Genomic DNA, 18398 nt, shown 5'->3' on the forward strand with positions numbered 1-18398 from the left:
GGTATTACAGTGGGCAGGTTGTGTTAGATTATCTTGCAGACTGACTTTAAAGCTCTTCACAGTGTTATTAAGAGTATAGAAGAACTCCATATTTCATGTACTTGTAGTTCAATGTTGTTATTTGTGAACACTGGGACTGAATGAATCTCCAATTCCCATGAAGACAGCTCGCTCAGTTTCCTGAAGAACAAGATTTTTTGGAAAAAGCACTTCTCTCAAGCTTAGCAGATCCAAAGGAATTTGTGACCGCTTTGTCTGTTAATTCATGACCAGGCACCAAATTGCTGTATTTTGAACGGATTTCGATATGCCGTTTAAATATGCTTTAAATAACTCTTCATAAAGAAATGAAAACAGAAAATGCTGGAAACACCCAGGATCTGTCGAGAGAGACAGAGTTAAAACGTTTCAGGTCGGTGACCTTTCGTCAGAACATCGACCTGAAACGTTGACTCAATTTCTCTCTCCACAGATGCTGCCTGGCCTGCTGAGCATGTCCAGCATTTTCTGCTTTTATTTTAGGTTTCCAGAATCTGCCGTATTTTGCTTTTGTTTTATTATTCATAAAGAAACCTGGTTAATAGTTTAGTCTTGTTATGAAAAGTGCCTGAATGTTAATTCAGAAGGGTGATGATGAGACCTAATGATTCTTAAGGACTATCTGGCAGCAATGAAACGGTTCGGTGTTCACCCTGGGCACACTACATCCGAGAGACTTTGCACATTACAGTCAGGTTTCTGAGCAAAAGCAGCACAGGCTTGCCAATGAAAACTTACTTCAGAACCAGGAGCAAGTCTAAATCAATACTTTTAGACGTGGGCCAAAATTTAGACTAACGCCATGATGACTCATTGGTATGCATATAGTGGGAAGATATCCAGTCTAATAGCCCTTCCACAGATGTTCATGGGTCAGTGCATGCAAGTTCAATAAACAGAAGATAACTGCAGCCTTGTGAAACATGACATCTACAAACCAAGCTGTCAAGACATTCACTTACACCCTAGTCATTGCAGGAAAACTGCACTCAGCTTCACTCATGGAAATAAACCCATTTTTTTCTCTCTCTGGGAATTGGAACAGAAAATAACTCACCTTGTAGCTGAGAAAATATCATCAAATTTCTGTTTCAGAGCTTTTCCTTCACTCAAAGGCCAGTTTGAATCTTCTTGATGGCAGAAAATGACGTTGATTAACACAGCTTTCGAGACACCCAACGCACTGATCATCTCCCGGTCCATCTCTGCACATTTTGAACTCAAGCTGACCCTCTCCCCGTGCCTTTAAAAAAAATGTAAAAGATTTTCAATGATTTACCTCAATTTCTCTTCCTTTTGTGATCACCATCTTTTTTCCCTAAAACGTAACAAAATCCTCATTTAATTCTTCAGCCAACAAGATGTGATCATCTGAGGGAGAAACTGCATGACCAGCATGACAGCAAGGGCAACAAGAGGCACTCACTAATCACTCCCCACTGGACAAGAGGCACTCGCTAATCACTCCCCACTGGACAAGAGGCACTCACTAATCACTCCCCACTGGACAAGAGGCACTCACTAATCACTCCCCACTGGACAAGAGGCACTCACTAATCACTCCCCACTGGACAAGAGGCACTCACTAATCACTCCCCACTGGACAAGAGGCACTCACTAATCACTCCCCACTGGACAAGCGGCACTCACTAATCACTCCCCACTGGACAAGAGGCACTCACTAGTCACTCCCAACTGGACAAGATGGCACTCACTAATCACTCCCAACTGGACAAGAGGCACTCACTAATCACTCCCAACTGGACAAGAGGCACTCACTAATCACTCCCCACTGGACAAGCGGCACTCACTAATCACTCCCCACTGGACAAGAGGCACTCACTAGTCACTCCCAACTGGACAAGATGGCACTCACTAATCACTCCCAACTGGACAGCAAGCGGCACTCACTAACACTCCCAACTGGACAGCAAGAGGCACTCACTAATCACTCCCAACTGGACAAGAGGCACTCACTAATCACTCCCAACTGGACAAGAGGCACTCACTAATCACTCCCCACTGGACAAGGGGCACTCACTAATTACTCCCCACTGGACAAGAGGCACTTGCTAATCACTCCCCACTGGACAAGAGGCACTCGCTAATCGCTCCCCACTGGACAAGAGGCACTCGCTAATCACTCCCAACTGGACAAGAGGCACTCACTAATCACTCCCCACTGGACAAGAGGCACTCACTAATCACTCCCCACTGGACAAGAGGCACTCACTAATCACTCCCAACTGGACAAGAGGCACTCACTAATCACTCCCAACTGGACAAGAGGCACTCACTAATCACTCCCAACTGGACAAGAGGCACTCACTAATCACTCCCAACTGGACAAGAGGCACTGACTAATCACTCCCAACTGGACAAGAGGCACTGACTAATCACTCCCAACTGGACAAGAGGCACTCACTAATCACTCCCAACTGGACAAGAGGCACTCACTAATCACTCCCAACTGGACAGGAGGCACTGACTAATCACTCCCAACTGGACAAGAGGCACTCACTAATCACTCCCCACTGGACAAGAGGCACTCAGTAATCACTCCCAACTGGACAAGAGGCACTCAATAATCACTCCCAACTGGACAACAAGAGGCACTCGCTAATCACACCAACTGGACAAGAGTCACTCACTAATTACTCCCAACTGGACAAGAGGCACTCACTAATCACACCCAACTGGACAAGAGGCACTCACTCATCACTCCCCACTGGACAAGAGGCACTCACTAATCACTCCCAACTGGACAAGAGGCACTCACTAATCACTGCCAACTGGACAAGAGGCACTCACTAATCACTCCCAACTGGGCAACAACTGGCACTCACTAATCACTCCCTACTGGACAACAACTGGCACTCACTAATCACTCCCAACTGGACAACAACTGGCACTCATTAATCACACCCAACTGGACAAGAGGCACTCACTAATCACTCCCAACTGGACAAGAGGCACTCGCTAATCACTCCCAACTGGACAAGAGGCACTCACTAATCACTCCCAACTGGACAAGAGGCACTCACTAATTGCTCCCAACTGGACAAGAGGCACTCACTAATCACTCCCAACTGGACAGGAGGCACTCACTAATCACTCCCAACTGGACAAGAGGCACTCACTAATCACTCCCAACTGGACAACAAGAGTTGAGTACTGTTGGGAGGGGATGGCTTCTCAGAGGAAGGCAGCAGCAGCCAACTTCCTGGCACAAGGGGTGGCTCTGCTGCACAGGACAGGAGGAAAAAATGGGGTAGAGCTATAGTAATAGGGGATTTTTACGTAAGGGGAATAGATAGGCGGTTCTGCGGCCGCAAACGAGACTCCAGGATGGTGTGCTGCCTCCCTGGTGCAAGGGTCAAGGATGTCTCAGAGCGGCTGCAGAATATTTTGGAAGGGGAGGGTGAGCAGCCAGTTGTCGTGGTGCATATATGTGGTAAACCACTGTAGTTCACTGTGTTCACTGTTGTTGTTGTTGTCGTTCACTCTTGTTTCACTGTTGTGCCTGACTATGCCTCAGCTGACTCCGCCCCTGGGCTACCGAGTATAAGAGCGGCCGCATGGCAGCTCCTGGCATTCGGTCGTCCACTAGAGGCATAGTCCTGATCTGTCTGAAGTGCAATTCAGTAGTTAATAAAAGCCTGTTGTTCTGAACTCTGCCTAGCCTTTTATTAGAATTGATAGCGCATCAATTTTATTAACTACTGAAAAAAAAAAACGATGCTGCAGATTCTTAAGATCAAGTGCCTGGAACTCGACCCGCAAGAACCGGACTCGACTGCTAAGTTCTCGCACTGGCTGCACTGTTTTGAGTCCTTTCTGACTGCATCCGGCGAGACCGTCGCCGCCGATGCCGACAAGCTCAGGGTGCTGAACTCTAAAGTAAACCACCGAGCTTTTGCCCTTATCCGGGACGCTACGAGCTACCAGGGGGCTATCGACATCTTGAAGGAGCAATACGCACGCCCGGTCAACTATGTTTACGCAAGACATCTCCTGGGGTCTCGCAAACAACAGCCCGGGGAACCCACAGAAGCATACATACGGGCGCTGAAGGAACTCGGCCGAGCCTGCGAATGCAAGCAAGTAACAGCCACGGAACATACGGAGGAGCTCATCCGGGACGCCCTCGTGGCGGGCCTCAGGTCCACTCACACACGGCAGCGACTGCTGGAAAGTAGCGAGCTCGACCTGAAGGCGGCGATTTCACTCACCCTCTCGTTGGACGTAGCCCACCGGAACATGGAGGCCTACTCCCCGGACCGCGCGGCCGCCTCATGGATGCCGCAGCCGCCGCCACCTTGGGACGCAGCGCCGCCACGGGCCCTGGCCTCAACTGCTGCAGCGATGTCCCGCCCGAGCCAGAAATGTTATTTCTGTGGCCAAACCAAACACCCCAGGGCGCGCTGCCCGGCGAAAAACGCGGTCTGCTCTGCCTGCGGTAAGAAGGGACACTACGCTGGCGTCTGCAGAAGCCAGAAGACCCCTGCCTCCAGCAGCGCCGCGTGCGATTCGTGGGAGCGGCCATCTTGCCTCCCTCCAGCCTCGTGGGGATCGGGATCGTCATGGGCGCCGCCATTTTGTCCTTCCTCTCCGACGCCGCCATCTTGTCTGCCATTCTGCCAACGGGCCCCCGACTCACCCACCGCCGCCTCACCGGGGTTCTACAGCGACGCTACCGACTCCACAGCGGCCTCCATCACGCTGGATCAATCCAGACCCCATCAGCTAGCCAGGTCCACGATGGACATCCAGGTAAATGGCCGCGCCACAACTTGCCTTTTTGATTCCGGGAGCACGGAGAGCTTCATACACCCTGATACAGTACGGCGCTATTCTCTCTCGGTCCGGCCAACGCGCCATCGGATCTCCATGGCCTCGAAATCCCACTCAGCAGACGTCGGCGGCTACTGCGTAGTGACCCTCTCAGTGAAGGGCTCCGTATATAAAAATGTAAAGCTATTCGTCCTGCCACATCTCTGCGCTGCCGTTCTACTGGGGTTGGACTTTCATTGTCACTTTAAGAGTGTCACCTTGACATACAGTGGACCTCTTCCCCCGCTGTCTGCAACCAGCAGTTTTTAAATTGCCCGCCACGCCCCACCTGTAGTCTCTCCACCCTCAAAATCACACCCCCCCCCCTGTTCGCCAACCTCACCCGCGACTGCAAGCCTATCGCCACAAAGAGCAGGCGATACAGCACCGGGGACAGATCCTTCATAAGATCTGAGGTGACGCGGCTCCTGAAAGAGGGGATTATTGAGGATAGTACCAGCCCCTGGCGAGCCCAGGTGGTAGTCGTTAAGACTGGCAACAAGCAGCGCCTAGTCATCGACTACAGCCAGACTATCAACAAGTACACCCAGTTGGACGCATACCCCCTCCCCCGCATAGCCGACATGGTTAATAAGATAGCGCAATACCGCGTTTTCTCGACCATTGACCTCAAGGCAGCATACCACCAAATCCCTATCCGCCCTGAGGACCGCCAGTACACAGCTTTCGAGGCAAACGGCCGCCTTTTTCACTTCCTCAGGGTTCCTTTTGGCGTCACCAACGGTGTCTCCGTCTTCCAGAGGGAGATGGACCAGATGGTCGACGAGAATGCGTTACAGGCCACGTTTCCCTACCTAGACAACGTGACCATCTGCGGCCATGACCTGCAGGACCATGACGCCAATCTTGATAAGTTCCTCCGCACAGCCCAACTCCTAAACCTCACGTACAACAAGGAAAAGTGCATATTCCACACAGCCCGCCTTGCTATCCTTGGTTGCGTGGTGAAACACGGAGTCATCAGTCCTGACCCTGACCGGATGCGCCCGTTGATGGAACTTCCCCTGCCCCACTGTCTCAAGGCCCTCAAAAGGTGCCTGGGCTTCTTTTCCTATTACGCCCAGTGGGTCCCTCATTATGCGGACAAAGCCCGTCCACTTATCAAGTCCACTTCCTTCCCCCTGACGGCGGAGGCCCACTTAGCCTTTCACCGTATAAAAGATGACATTGCCAAGGCCACCATGCACTCGGTAGACGAGTCCATCCCCTTCCAGGTGGAGAGCGATGCATCCGACTTCGCCCTGGCCACTACCCTTAACCAGGCGGGAAGACCCGTGGCCTTCTTTTCACGAACCCTCCAGGGCTCCGAACTCAGACACTCCTCTGTGGAAAAAGAGGCCCAGGCCATTGTGGAGGCGGTGCGCCACTGGCGGCACTACCTGGCTGGAAAACGATTTACCCTGCTTACTGACCAGCGTTCAGTTGCTTTCATGTTCAACAACAAGCAGAGGGGTAAAATCAAAAATGACAAGATTTTGAGGTGGAGAATCAAACTTTCCACCTACAATTACGACATCTTGTACCGGCCAGGGAAACTCAACGAACCCTCAGACGCTCTATCGCGAGGCACATGCGCCACCGCGCAGATCGATAGACTACGGGGCCTCCACAACGACCTCTGCCACCCGGGGGTCACCAGGTTCTTCCATTTCATTAAGGGCCGCAACCTGCCTTACTCCATCGAGGAGGTCAGGACCATGACCAGGAGCTGCCCAGTCTGTGCAGAGTGCAAGCCGCGCTTCTATAGGCCTGACAGAGCAAACCTGATCAAGGCCACCCGCCCTTTTGAGCGCCTGAGTATCGACTTTAAAGGGCCCCTCCCCTCCTCTGACCGCAATGTGTACTTCCTCAACATAGTTGATGAGTACTCCCGTTTCCCTTTTGCCATCCCCTGCCCGGACACGACCACCGCTACGGTCATTAAATGCCTGCACAACCTCTTTGCTCTGTTCGGTTTTCCCAGCTATATTCATAGCGACCGGGGCTCGTCCTTCATGAGCGACGAACTCCGTCAGTACCTGCTCATGAGAGGTATTGCCTCAAGCCGGACCACCAGCTACAACCCCCGGGGGAACGGACAGGTTGAAAGAGAGAACGCGACGGTCTGGAAGGCGGCCCTCCTAGCCTTAAAATCTAGGGGCCTTCCGACCTCCCGTTGGCAGGATGTCCTACCCGATGCGCTCCACTCCATCCAGTCACTGCTGTGTACAGCCACCAACGCAACCCCCCATGAGCGAATGTTTGTTTTTCCCCGGAGGTCCACATCCGGTAACTCACTACCACACTGGCTGACGTCCCCAGGGCCCGTCCTGCTGAGGAAGCATGTAAGGTCCCACAAAACGGCTCCCCTGGTAGAGAAGGTTCACCTCCTCCATGCCAACCCCCAGTACGCCTACGTGGCATACCCGGACGGGCGGGAGGACACAGTCTCCATTAGAGATCTGGCACCCTCGGGGTCCACTGACCCGCCACCATTGCCCCCCACCACGACCCCCTCCGACACGGCCCAAAATTCAGTAGACCCAATTCTCACCCCTGTCCATTCCACCCCAGTAGACGGCATGCCGCGCCCCCAGGACCAGCCGGAGCCCACTCGCCCACCCAACACCAAAGGGGGCGATACGCCGGTGCTGGACCCCGCTCAAGACGCATCGTGGGAAGCTGTACCATCGCAACCGTCGCCACGAAGATCTCGACGGCAAACGAGGCCGCCCGACAGACTCGCCTACTCGAACTTTTGATACACTTCACCCCGCCGGACTTAATTTTAAACGAGGGGTGAATGTGGTAAACCACTGTCGTTCACTGTGTTCACTGTTGTTGTTGTTGTTGTTGTCGTTCACTCTTGTTTCACTGTTGTGCCTGACTATGCCTCAGCTGACTCCGCCCCTGGGCTACCGAGTATAAGAGCGGCCGCATGGCAGCTCCTGGCATTCGGTCGTCCACTAGAGGCATAGTCCTGATCTGTCTGAAGTGCAATTCAGTAGTTAATAAAAGCCTGTTGTTCTGAACTCTGCCTAGCCTTTTATTAGAATTGATAGCGCATCAATATAGATACCAACGATATAGGTAAACACTGGGAATGAGGTCCTAAAAGCTGAATATAGGGAGTTGGGAGGTAAATTAAAAAATAGGACCTCAAAGGTAGTAATCTCAGGATTGCTACCAGTGCCACGTGCTAGTCAGAGTAGTAATAGAAGGATATTTCAGATGAATACGTGGCTAGAGGAATGGTGCCGGGGGAGGGATTCAAGTTCCTGGGACATTGGAACCGGTTCTGGGGGAGGTGGGAGCAGTTGAAACCAGACGGTTTGCACCTGGGCAGGGCTGGAACCGATGTCCTGGGGGTGTGTTTGCTAGTGCTCTGGGGGAGGGTTTAAACTAAAATGGCAGGGGGTTGGGAACCTGAGCAGGGGGACAGAGGAAAGGGAAACAAGGATAAAAGCAAAAGAAAGGAAGAGGAAAAACAAAAGTGGCAGTCAGAGAAATCAACGGTTTAAATCAAACATGGCCACAGTAAATAATAATTCTAATAGGTCTAAGAGTGTTAAAAAAATAAGCCTGAAGGCTTTGTGTCTTAATGCGAGGAGCATTAGTAATGATGTGGATGAACTTGCTGCGCAAATAGAGGTAAACGAATATGATTTGGTTGGGATTATGGAAATGTGGCTCAAGGATGGCCAAGGCTGGGAACTCAACATCCAGGGGTATTCGATATTCAGGAAAGACAGGCAAAAAGGAAAGGGAGGTGGGGTAGCATTACTGGTTAAAGAAGGGATTAACACAATTGTAAGGAAGGATATTAGCTCTGATGATGTGGCATCTGTATGGGTAGAATCGAGAAATACCAAGGGGCAGAAAACATTAGTGGGAGTGGTATATAGACCTCCAAACAGTAAGGCGGAGGTTGGGGATGGCATTAAAAGGGAAATTAAAGAAGCGTGCAATAAGGGCACAGCAGTCATCATGGGTGACTTTAATCTACATATAGATTGGGCTAACCAAATTAGTAACAATACTTTGGAGGAGGAATTCCTGGAGTGTTTACGGGATGGTTTCCTGGACCAATATGTCGAGGAACCAACCAGAGATCAGGCCATCATAGACTGGGTATTATGTAACGAGAAAGGATTAATTAGCAATCTTGTTGTACGAGACCCCTTGGGTCGGAGCGATCATAATATGATCGAATTCTTCAATAAGATGGCGAATGAAGAAGTAGTTGACTCAGAGACAAGGGTCCTGAATTTAAATAAAGGAAACTACGATGGCCTGAGGCGCGAGTTGGGTAGGATTGATTGGGGAATGGCACTCAAAGGGTTGACGGTGGATAGGCAATGGCAAACATTCAAAGAACGCATGGATGAACTACAGAAAATGTTCATCCCAGTTTGGCACAAAAATAAAACAAAAAAGGTGACTCAACCATGGCTAACAAGGGAAATTAGGGATAGCATGAGATCCAAGGAGAGGACATATAAATTGGCCAGAAAAAGCAATAATCCTGAGGATTGGGAGCAATTTAGGATTCAACAAAGGAGGATAAAGGGATTAATTAAGAAGGGGAAAATAGAATATGAGAGTAAGCTTGCAAGGAACATAAAAACTGACTGTAAAAGCTTTTATATATATGTGAAGAGAAAAAGATTGGTGAAGTCAAGCGTAGGTCACTTGCAGTTAGAATCAGGGGAATTTATAATGGGGAACAAAGAAATGGCAGACCAACTAAATACATATTTTGGTTCTGTCTTCACAAAGGAGGACACAAATAGCCTCCCAGAGATGCCGGGGAACATAGGGTCTGATGAAAGGGAGGGACTGAAAGAAATCAGTATTTGTAGGGAAATGGTGTTAGGGAAATTGATGGGATTGAAGGCCGATAAATCACCAGGGCCTGATAATCTACATCCTAGGGTACTTAAGGAAGTGGCCCTAGAAATAGTAGATGGATTGCTGATCATCTTCCAACATTCGATGGAATCTGGAACAGTACCCATGGATTGGAGGGTAGCTAATGTTACCCCACTATTCAAAAAAGGTGGTAGAGAGAAAACGGGGAATTACAGACCGGTAAGCCTGACATCGGTAGTGGGGAAAATGCTAGAGTCCATTATAAAAGATGTCATAGCAGAGCACTTGGAAAACAGTGACAGGATCGGACAAAGTCAACATAGGTTCACAAAAGGTAAATCATGCTTGACTAATCTACTGGAATTTTTTTGAGGATGTAACTGGTAAACTAGATAAGGGAGAACCAGTGGATGTGGTGTATCTGGACTTTCAGAAGGCCTTCGTTAACGTCCCGCATAAGAGATTAGTGTGTAAAGTTAAGGCACATGGGATTGGGGCAAGGTATTGACTTGGATAGAGAACTGGTTGGCAGACAGAAAGCAAAGAGTTGGAATAAATGGGTCATTTTCCGAGTGGCAGGCAGTGACTAGTGGGGTACCGCAGGGATCGGTCCTTGGACCCCAGCTATTCACAATATATATTAATGATGATCTAGACAAGGGAACTCGATGGAATATCTCCAAATTTGCTGACGACACAAAGCTGGGTGGGTGTGTGTGCTGTGAGGAGGATGTCGAGAAACTCCAGGATGATTTGGACATGTTGGGTGATTGGGCAGAAACATGGCAGATGCAATAGAACATGGATAAATGTGAGGTTGTCCACTTTGGTGGCAAAAGCAGGAAGGCAGATTATTATCTAAATGGCAATAGATTGGGAGAAGGGGAAGTGCAACGAGACCTGGGTGTCCTTGTGCACCAGTCGCTGAAGGTAAGCATGCAGGTGCAGCAGGCAGTTAAGGCGGCAAATGGCATGTTGGCCTTCGTTGCGAGAGGATTTGAGTACAGGAACAAGGATGTCTTGCTGCAGTTATACAGGGCCTTAAGTGAGGACACATCTTGAGTATTGTGTGCAGTTTTGGTCGCCTTATCTGAGGAAGGATGTTCTTGCCATGGAAGGAGTTCAGCGAAGGTTCACCAGGCTGATACCTGGGATGGCAGGAATGACGTATGAGGAGCGATTGGGTCGATTGGGCTTGTACTCGCTGGAGTTTAGAAGAATGAGAGGTGATCTCATTGAAATGTATAAAATTCTGACAGGACTGGACAGACTAGATGCAGGAAGGATGTTCCCGATGGTCGGGGAGTCCAGAACCAGGGAACACAGTCTAAGGATAAAAGTAGGCCATTTAGGACAGAAATGAGGAGGAATTTCTTCACCCAGAGAGTGGTGAACCTGTGGAACTCTCTACCACAGAAGGCGGTGGAGGCCAGTTCATTAAATATATTCAAGAAGGAGTTGGATATATTTCTTAAGGCTAAAGGGATCAAGGGGTATAGGAAGAAAGCAGGGACCGGGTACTGAATTTGGATGATCAGCCATGATCGCATTGAATGGCGGAGCAGGCTCGAGGGGCCGAATGGCCTACTCCTGCTCCTATCTTCTATATTTCTATGTTTAAGAGGCACTCACTAATCACTCCCAACTGGACAAGAGGCACTCGCTAATCACTCCCAACTGGACAAGAGGCACTCACTAATCACTCCCAACTGGACAAGAGGCACTCACTAATCGCTCCCAACTGGACAAGAGACACTCACTAATCGCTCCCAACTGGACAAGAGACACTCACTAATCGCTCCCAACTGGACAAGAGACACTCACTAATCACTCCCAACTGGACAAGAGGCACTCACTAATCACTCCCAACTGGACAAGAGACACTCACTAATCACTCCCAACTGGACAAGAGGCATTGGCCCCCGAAACGGGGACTGACAACTCCACCTACGAGTGTTTCCAGTGGGGTGCCACAGGGATCAGTGCTGGGGCCTTAACTATTTACAATCGATATTAATGACTTTGATGAAGGGACCGAGTGTAATGTAGCCAAATTTGCTGATGAGACAAAGATAGGTGGGAAAGCAAGTTGTGAAGAGGACACAAAGACTGCAAAGGGATACAGATAGGCTAAGTGAGTGGGCAAAAATGTAGCAGATGGACTATAATGTGGGAAAATGTGAGGTTATCCACTTTGGTAGGAAAAATAAAAAAGCAAATTATTATTTAAATGGAGAGAGGTTACAAAATGCTGCAGTACAGAGGAATCTGGGGGTCCTTGTACATGAAACACAAAACGTTAGCATGCAGGTAGAGCAAGTAATTAGGAAGGCAAATGGTATGTTGGCCTTTATTGCAAAGGGAATGGAGTATAAAAGTAGGGAAGTCCTGCTACAACTGTACAGGGTGTTGGTGAGACCACACCTGGAGTACTGCGTACAGTTTTGGTCTCCTTATTTAAGAAAGGATATACTTGCATTGGAGGCAGTTCAGAGAAGGTTCACGAGGTTGATTCCGGAGATGAAGGGGTTGTCTTATGAAGAAAGGTTGAGCAGGTTGGGCCTATACTCATTGGAGTTTAGAAGAATGAGAGGGGATCTTATTGAAACATACAAGACGCTGAGGAGACTTGACAGGGTAGATGCAGAGAGGATGTTTCCCCTTGTGGGGGAATCTAGAACTAGGGGGGCATAGTTTCCGAATAAGGGGTCGCCCATTTAAAACGGAGATGAGGAGGAATTTCTTCTCTCAGATGGTCGTAAATCTGTGGAATGTTCTATCCCAGAGAGCTGTGGAGGCTGGGTCATTGAATATATTTAAGGTGGAGATAGACAGATTTTTGAACGATAAGGGAGTCAAGGGTTATGGGGAGCGGGAGGGAAGTGGAGTTGAGGCCAAGATCAGATCAGCCATGAGCGGGTGCAGAGCATTCTGAAGGGGGAGGGGGATCAGCCAGTTGTCGTGGTACATGTAGGTACCAACGATGTAGGTAAAAAGAGGGAGGAGGTCCTACAAGCTGAATTTAGGGAGTTAGGAGCTAAATTGAAAAGTAGGACCTCAAAGGTAGTAATCTCTGGATTGCTACCAGTGCCACGAGCTAATAAGTTTAGAGAGAGTAAGATAGATAAGCTAAATACGTGGCTTGAGCAGTGGTGCAAGGGAGAGGGATTTAAATTCTTGAGGCATTGGAACCAGTTCTTGGGGAGGAGTGACCTGTACCAAGGGGACGGTCTACACCTGAGCTGTGAGGGAGCCGATGTCCTCGGGGTAATATTTTCTAGGGCGGTTCGGGAGGATTTAAACTAATTTGGCAGGGGGATGGGAACCTAGATAGTGGAAAAGAGGGAAGTCATATGAAGTCAGAAATAGATGGTAGAAAGGTGAGAAGCAATAAGCAAAGGAGAGAAACACAAAGGGCCAAACTAATTCATAATGAGAGTGTGAAAAAAGCAAGCCTGAAGGCTTTGTATCTTAATGCTAGAAGCATTAGGAACAAGGTGGATGAATTAGTTGTGGAAATAGAGGTAAACAAGTATGATTTGATTGGGATTACAGAAACGTGGCTGCAGGGTGGGCAAGGCTGGGAACTTAACATCCAGGGATATACAATATTTAGGAAGGATCGGCAAAAAGGTAGGGGAGGTGGGGTAGCATTGCTGGTAAAGGAGGGGATTAATGCAATGGAAAGGATATTAACTCGGATGAAACGGAATCTGTATGGGTAGAAATGAGAAATAGCAAGGGGAGGAAAACGTTAGTGGGTGTGATATATAGGCCTCCAAATAGTAATATGGAGGTGAGGGAAGGCATAAAAAGGGAAATTAGAGAAGCGTGCGATAAGAGCACAGCTGTCATCATGGGTGACTTTAATTTACATATTGATTGGACTACCCAAATTAGTAAAAATTCTGAGGAGGAGGAATTCCTGGAATGTTTTCGGGACGGTTATCTGGACCAATATGTCGAGGAGCCGACTCGAGATCAGGCCATTTTAGACTGGGTATTGTGCAATGAGAAGGGACTTATCAACAATCTTCTTGTACGAGGCCCCTTGGGTCAGAGCGATCATAATATGATCGAGCTCTCAGTCGAGATGGAGAGTGAGGAAATTGAATCAGAGACTAAGGTCCAGAACTTAAATAAAGGGAATTACGAGGGTATGAGACGGGAATTGGGTAAGATTGATTGGGTGGTGTTTCTGGGGGGATTGACAGTGGATAGACAATGGCAAGCATTCAAAGATAGAATGGAAGAATTCCAGAACATGTTTATACCGGTTTGGCATAAAAATAAACCTAAAAAGGTGACTCAACCGTGGATAACGAGGGAAATTAGGGACAGCATAAAATCAAAAAAAGGGCATATCAACTGGCAAAAAAAAGCACCAGACCGGAAGATTGGGGGCAGTACAGGATACAGCAAAAGAGGACAAAGGGATTAATCAGGAAGGGGAAAATAGAATACGAAAGTAAACTTGCAGCAAACATAAAGACAGACTGCAAAAGCTTTTATCGGTATATCAGGAGGAAAAGACTGGTAAAATCCCAAGTCGGTCCCTTGCAGTCCGATTCGGGAGAATATATAATGGAGAATAAGGAAATGGCAGACCAATTAAACTCATACTTTGGTTCTGTATTCACAAAGGAGGACACAAATAACCTCCCAGGAATATCGGCAAACATAGGGACTAATGAGAGGGAGGAGCTGACAGAAATTAGTATCTCTAGGGATATGGTGTTGGGTAAGTTGAGGGGACTGAAGGCCGACAAATCCCCGGGGCCTGATAAACTACATCCTAGGGTACTTAAGGAGGTGGCCCTGGAGATAGCAGATGCTCTAAGGATCATCTTCCGGAACTCCATTGACTCGGGAACAGTACCCATGGATTGGAGGGTAGCTAATGTTACCCCAATATTTAAAAAGGGGGGTAGAGAGAAAGCAGGGAATTATAGACCAGTAAGCCTTACATCGGTTGTGGGCAAAATGCTAGAGTCCATTATTAAGGATAAAATAGCGGAGCACTTGACAAATGGGGAAAGGATCGGACAGAGTCAACATGGATTTACAAAGGGTAAATCGTGTTTGACTAATCTGCTGGAATTTTTTGAGGAAGTAACTGGTAAAATAGATGGGGGAGAGCCAGTGGATGTGGTGTACCTTGACTTCCAGAAAGCCTTCGATAAGGTTCCACACAAAAGATTATCATGCAAAATTAAGGCTCATGGGATTGGGGGCAAAGTATTAACGTGGATAGAGAACTGGCTGGCGGATAGAAAACAGAGAGTTGGAATAAACGGCTCGTTTTCGGAGTGGCAGGCAGTGACCAGCGGGGTGCCGCAAGGATCTGTCCTGGGACCCCAGCTGTTCACAATATATATAAATGATCTGGATCAGGGAATTGGATGCAATATTTCCAAATTCGCTGACGACACTAAACTAGGAGGAGGGGTGGGCTCTGATGAGGATGTCAGGAGGCTACAGTGCGATTTGGACAGGTTGGGGGAATGGGCGGATACGTGGCAGATGCACTATAATGTGGATAAATGCGAGGTTATCCACTTTGGGGGTAAAAACAGGAGGGTAGATTATTATCTAAATGGCAATAGATTGGGAGATGGGGAAGTGCAGAGGGACCTGGGTGTTCTTGTGCACCAGTCACTGAAGGAGAGCATGCAGGTGCAACAGGCGATTAAGAAGGCAAATGGTATGTTGGCCTTCATATCAAGGGGGTTCGAGTATAGGAATAGGGATACCTTACTACAGCTGTACAAGGTGCTGGTGAGACCGCATCTGGAGTATTGTGTACAGTTTTGGTCGCCCCATCTGCGGAAGGATGTTCTTGCCATGGAAAGAGTGCAGCGGCGATTCACCAGGCTGATACCTGGAATGGCGGGAATGACCTACGAGGAGAGATTGAATAGTTTGGGCTTGTACTCACTGGAGTTTAGAAGATTGAGAGGGGATCTCATCGAAACATATAAAATTATGGCAGGCCTGGACAGGCTGAATTCAGAGAGAATGTTTCCAATGGCAGGGGAGCACAGAACCAGGGGCCACAGTCTAAAAATAGCGGGCAAATCATTTAAAACAGAGATGAGGAAGAATTTCTTCACTCAAAGAGTGGTGAGCCTGTGGAATTCCCTGCCACAGAGGGCTGTGAAGGCTAATTCAATAAATATTTTCAAGAGAGAATTGGATATATTTCTGAAGGCTAAGGGGATTAAGGGTTACGGAGAAAAGGCGGGGACGGGGTACTGAACTGGTAAGATCAGCTAAGATCTCAGATGAAGATCAGCCATGATCTCATTGAATGGCGGAGCAGGCTCGAAGGGCCGAATGGCCTACTCCTGTTCCTATCTCTATGTTTCTATGTTTCTATTGAATGGCGGAGCAGGCTCGAGGGGGCCAAATGGCCTACTCCTGCTCCTATGTCTTATGTTCTTATGTCTTATGTATGATTCCAATCTGACCTGGTAATAAAGTGGCAGCTAGAGCTCGAGTGCGTTGATCCCCAAGCTTCTACCAGCACAAGGAAGCGACGATTCTTCCTTTCCATTTGATGTACACTCTGCAGCTGCAACAATGCACCGGAGGAGGCAGACCTGTGTGGGAGCACCAGCGGGACCCGAGAGAAGGCGGAGCGGCCATAAATGAGTGCGGCAGAGGAGGCCCGACACCGGAGGAGGCAGACCTGTGTGGGAGCGGCAGCGGGACCTGAGAGAAGGCGGAGCGGCCATAAAGGAATGCTGCGAGTTGGGAAAGAGTCCGAGAGCGGGAGCAGTCAAACAACAACAACTGCGAAACCGCTAAAGTGATGTCAAAACCAGGGAAGGAATTGATTGGTAAGTAGGACCTGGTGAGTATTTCTATAGTCCAGTCGTTGAAGTAAAAGTAAGGTCTCTAGTTTAGAGTAAGTAGTGTTTAAAGGGAAGTAAGGCCCCTAGTGTATTTAATATTCTTTAATTTAAAGGAAGTAAAGGGAGTAAGTTAAGGGTAGGACATGGCAGGGCAGCTCGGCAGCGTGGAGTGCTCCTCCTGTGCTATGTGGGAAGTCAGGGACACTTTCGGTGTCCAGGGCGAACACATGTGCAGGAAGTGTCTCCATTTGCATCTACTCGAATCTGCGTTTCGGAGCTGGAGCTGTTTAACGAGGTGATCACACCGCAGGTAAAGAGTGCACAGGCAGACAGGGAATGGGTGACCGCCAGACAGAGTAAAAGAACGAGGAAGGTAGTGCAGGAGTCCCCTGGGTCCATCTCCCTTTACTGTAGACTTTCTATTTTGGATACTGCTGGGGGAGATGGTTTCTCAGGGGAATGCAGCAAGAGCCAAGGCCGTGGCACTACGAGTGGCTCAGCTGCACAGGAGGGGAGGAAAAAGAGTGGGAGAGCTATAGTGATAGGGGATTCTATCGTAAGGGGAACAGATAGACGTTTCTATGGCCGCAGACGTGACTCCAGGATGGTATGTTGCCTCCCTGGTGCCAGGGTCAAGGATGTCATTGAACGGCTGCAGGGCATTCTGAAGGGGGAGGGCGAACAGTCAGAGTTCGTGGTTCACATTGGTACCAACGACATGGGTAGAAAGAGGGATGAGGTCCTGCAACAAGAATTTAGGGAGCTAGATAGCAGATTAAAAAACAGGACCACAAAGGTTGTAATCTCTGGATTACTCCCGGTGCCACGTGCTATTGAGTATAGGAATAGGAGGATAGAGCAGATGAATGCGTGGCTAAAGAGTTGGTGCAGGAGGGAGGGCTTTCGTTTCCTGGATCACTGGGTCTGCTTCTGGGGAAGGTGGGACCTGTACAAGTCGGACGGGTTGCACCTGAACCGGAACGGGACCAACATCCTTGCGGGGAGGTTTGCTAGTACTTTAGCGGGGGGGGGGGGGGGGGGGGGGCATTAAACTAACTTGGCAGGGGGATGGGATACGGATTGGAGCTATAGTAGGGGGTGATGCACAGCCAAATATAGAGGAAAAAACAAGTCAGCCTGGAAGGCAGAGCAAATATGTAACGGCACAAGGGAGTATGGCAAGGCTGGATGGCATTTATTTTAATGCAAGGAGCCTTGCGAGTAAGGCAGATGAATTGAAGGTGTTGATGAACACATGGGAGTATGATAAGAACATAAGAAATAGGAGGAGTAGGCCAATCGGCCCCTCGAGCCTGCTCCGCCATTCAATAAGATCATGGCTGATCTGATCCTAACCGCCAATCCACTATCACAGAACCATCTCCTGAATCTAACAGAATTAGACACACGAAATAGGAGCAGGATCAGGCTACACGGCCCCTGGGCCCGCTCCGCTACCCACAGGGCCATGACCGATCCGAACCTAGACCCATGTCCAAATTCCTGCCCGCTCCCCATAACCCTTTACTTCTAGGAATCTGTCTATTTCTGTTTTAAATTTATGTAATGATGTAGCTTCTACAGCTTTTTGGGGCAGCATATTCCATGGACCTACCACCCTCTGAGTGAAGTAGTTCCTCCTCATCTCAGTTTTGAAAGAGCAGCCCCTTATTCTAAGACTATGCCCCCTAGTTCTAGTTTCACCTATCATCGGGAGCATCTTCCCCGCATCCACCCGATCCAAACCCTTCACAATCTTATATGTTTCAATAAGATCGCCTCTCATTCTTCTGAACT

General features: G+C 48.8%; 1 protein-coding gene across 2 annotated transcripts in view; it reads right to left on the reverse strand.

The window, feature by feature from the left end:
• rad50 (RAD50 homolog, double strand break repair protein) overlaps nucleotides 1-18398 on the reverse strand; it is a 201992-nt gene that overhangs the window by 150312 nt on the left and 33282 nt on the right. Inside the window, exon 5 of one of the 2 annotated variants that reach the window (XM_085995844.1) lies at nucleotides 1097-1282. The exons of the other annotated variant lie outside the window; for it this stretch is intronic. Coding sequence (XP_085851970.1) covers nucleotides 1097-1282 — 186 coding nt within the window. The remainder of the gene's footprint in view (nucleotides 1-1096; nucleotides 1283-18398) is intronic. 2 annotated transcript variants of the gene reach the window in all.

Source organism: Somniosus microcephalus, chromosome 8, assembly GCF_052327205.1.
Source record: "Somniosus microcephalus isolate GS21.2 chromosome 8, FLI_Smic_1.0, whole genome shotgun sequence".
NCBI classification, from domain to species: domain Eukaryota; kingdom Metazoa; phylum Chordata; class Chondrichthyes; order Squaliformes; family Somniosidae; genus Somniosus; species Somniosus microcephalus.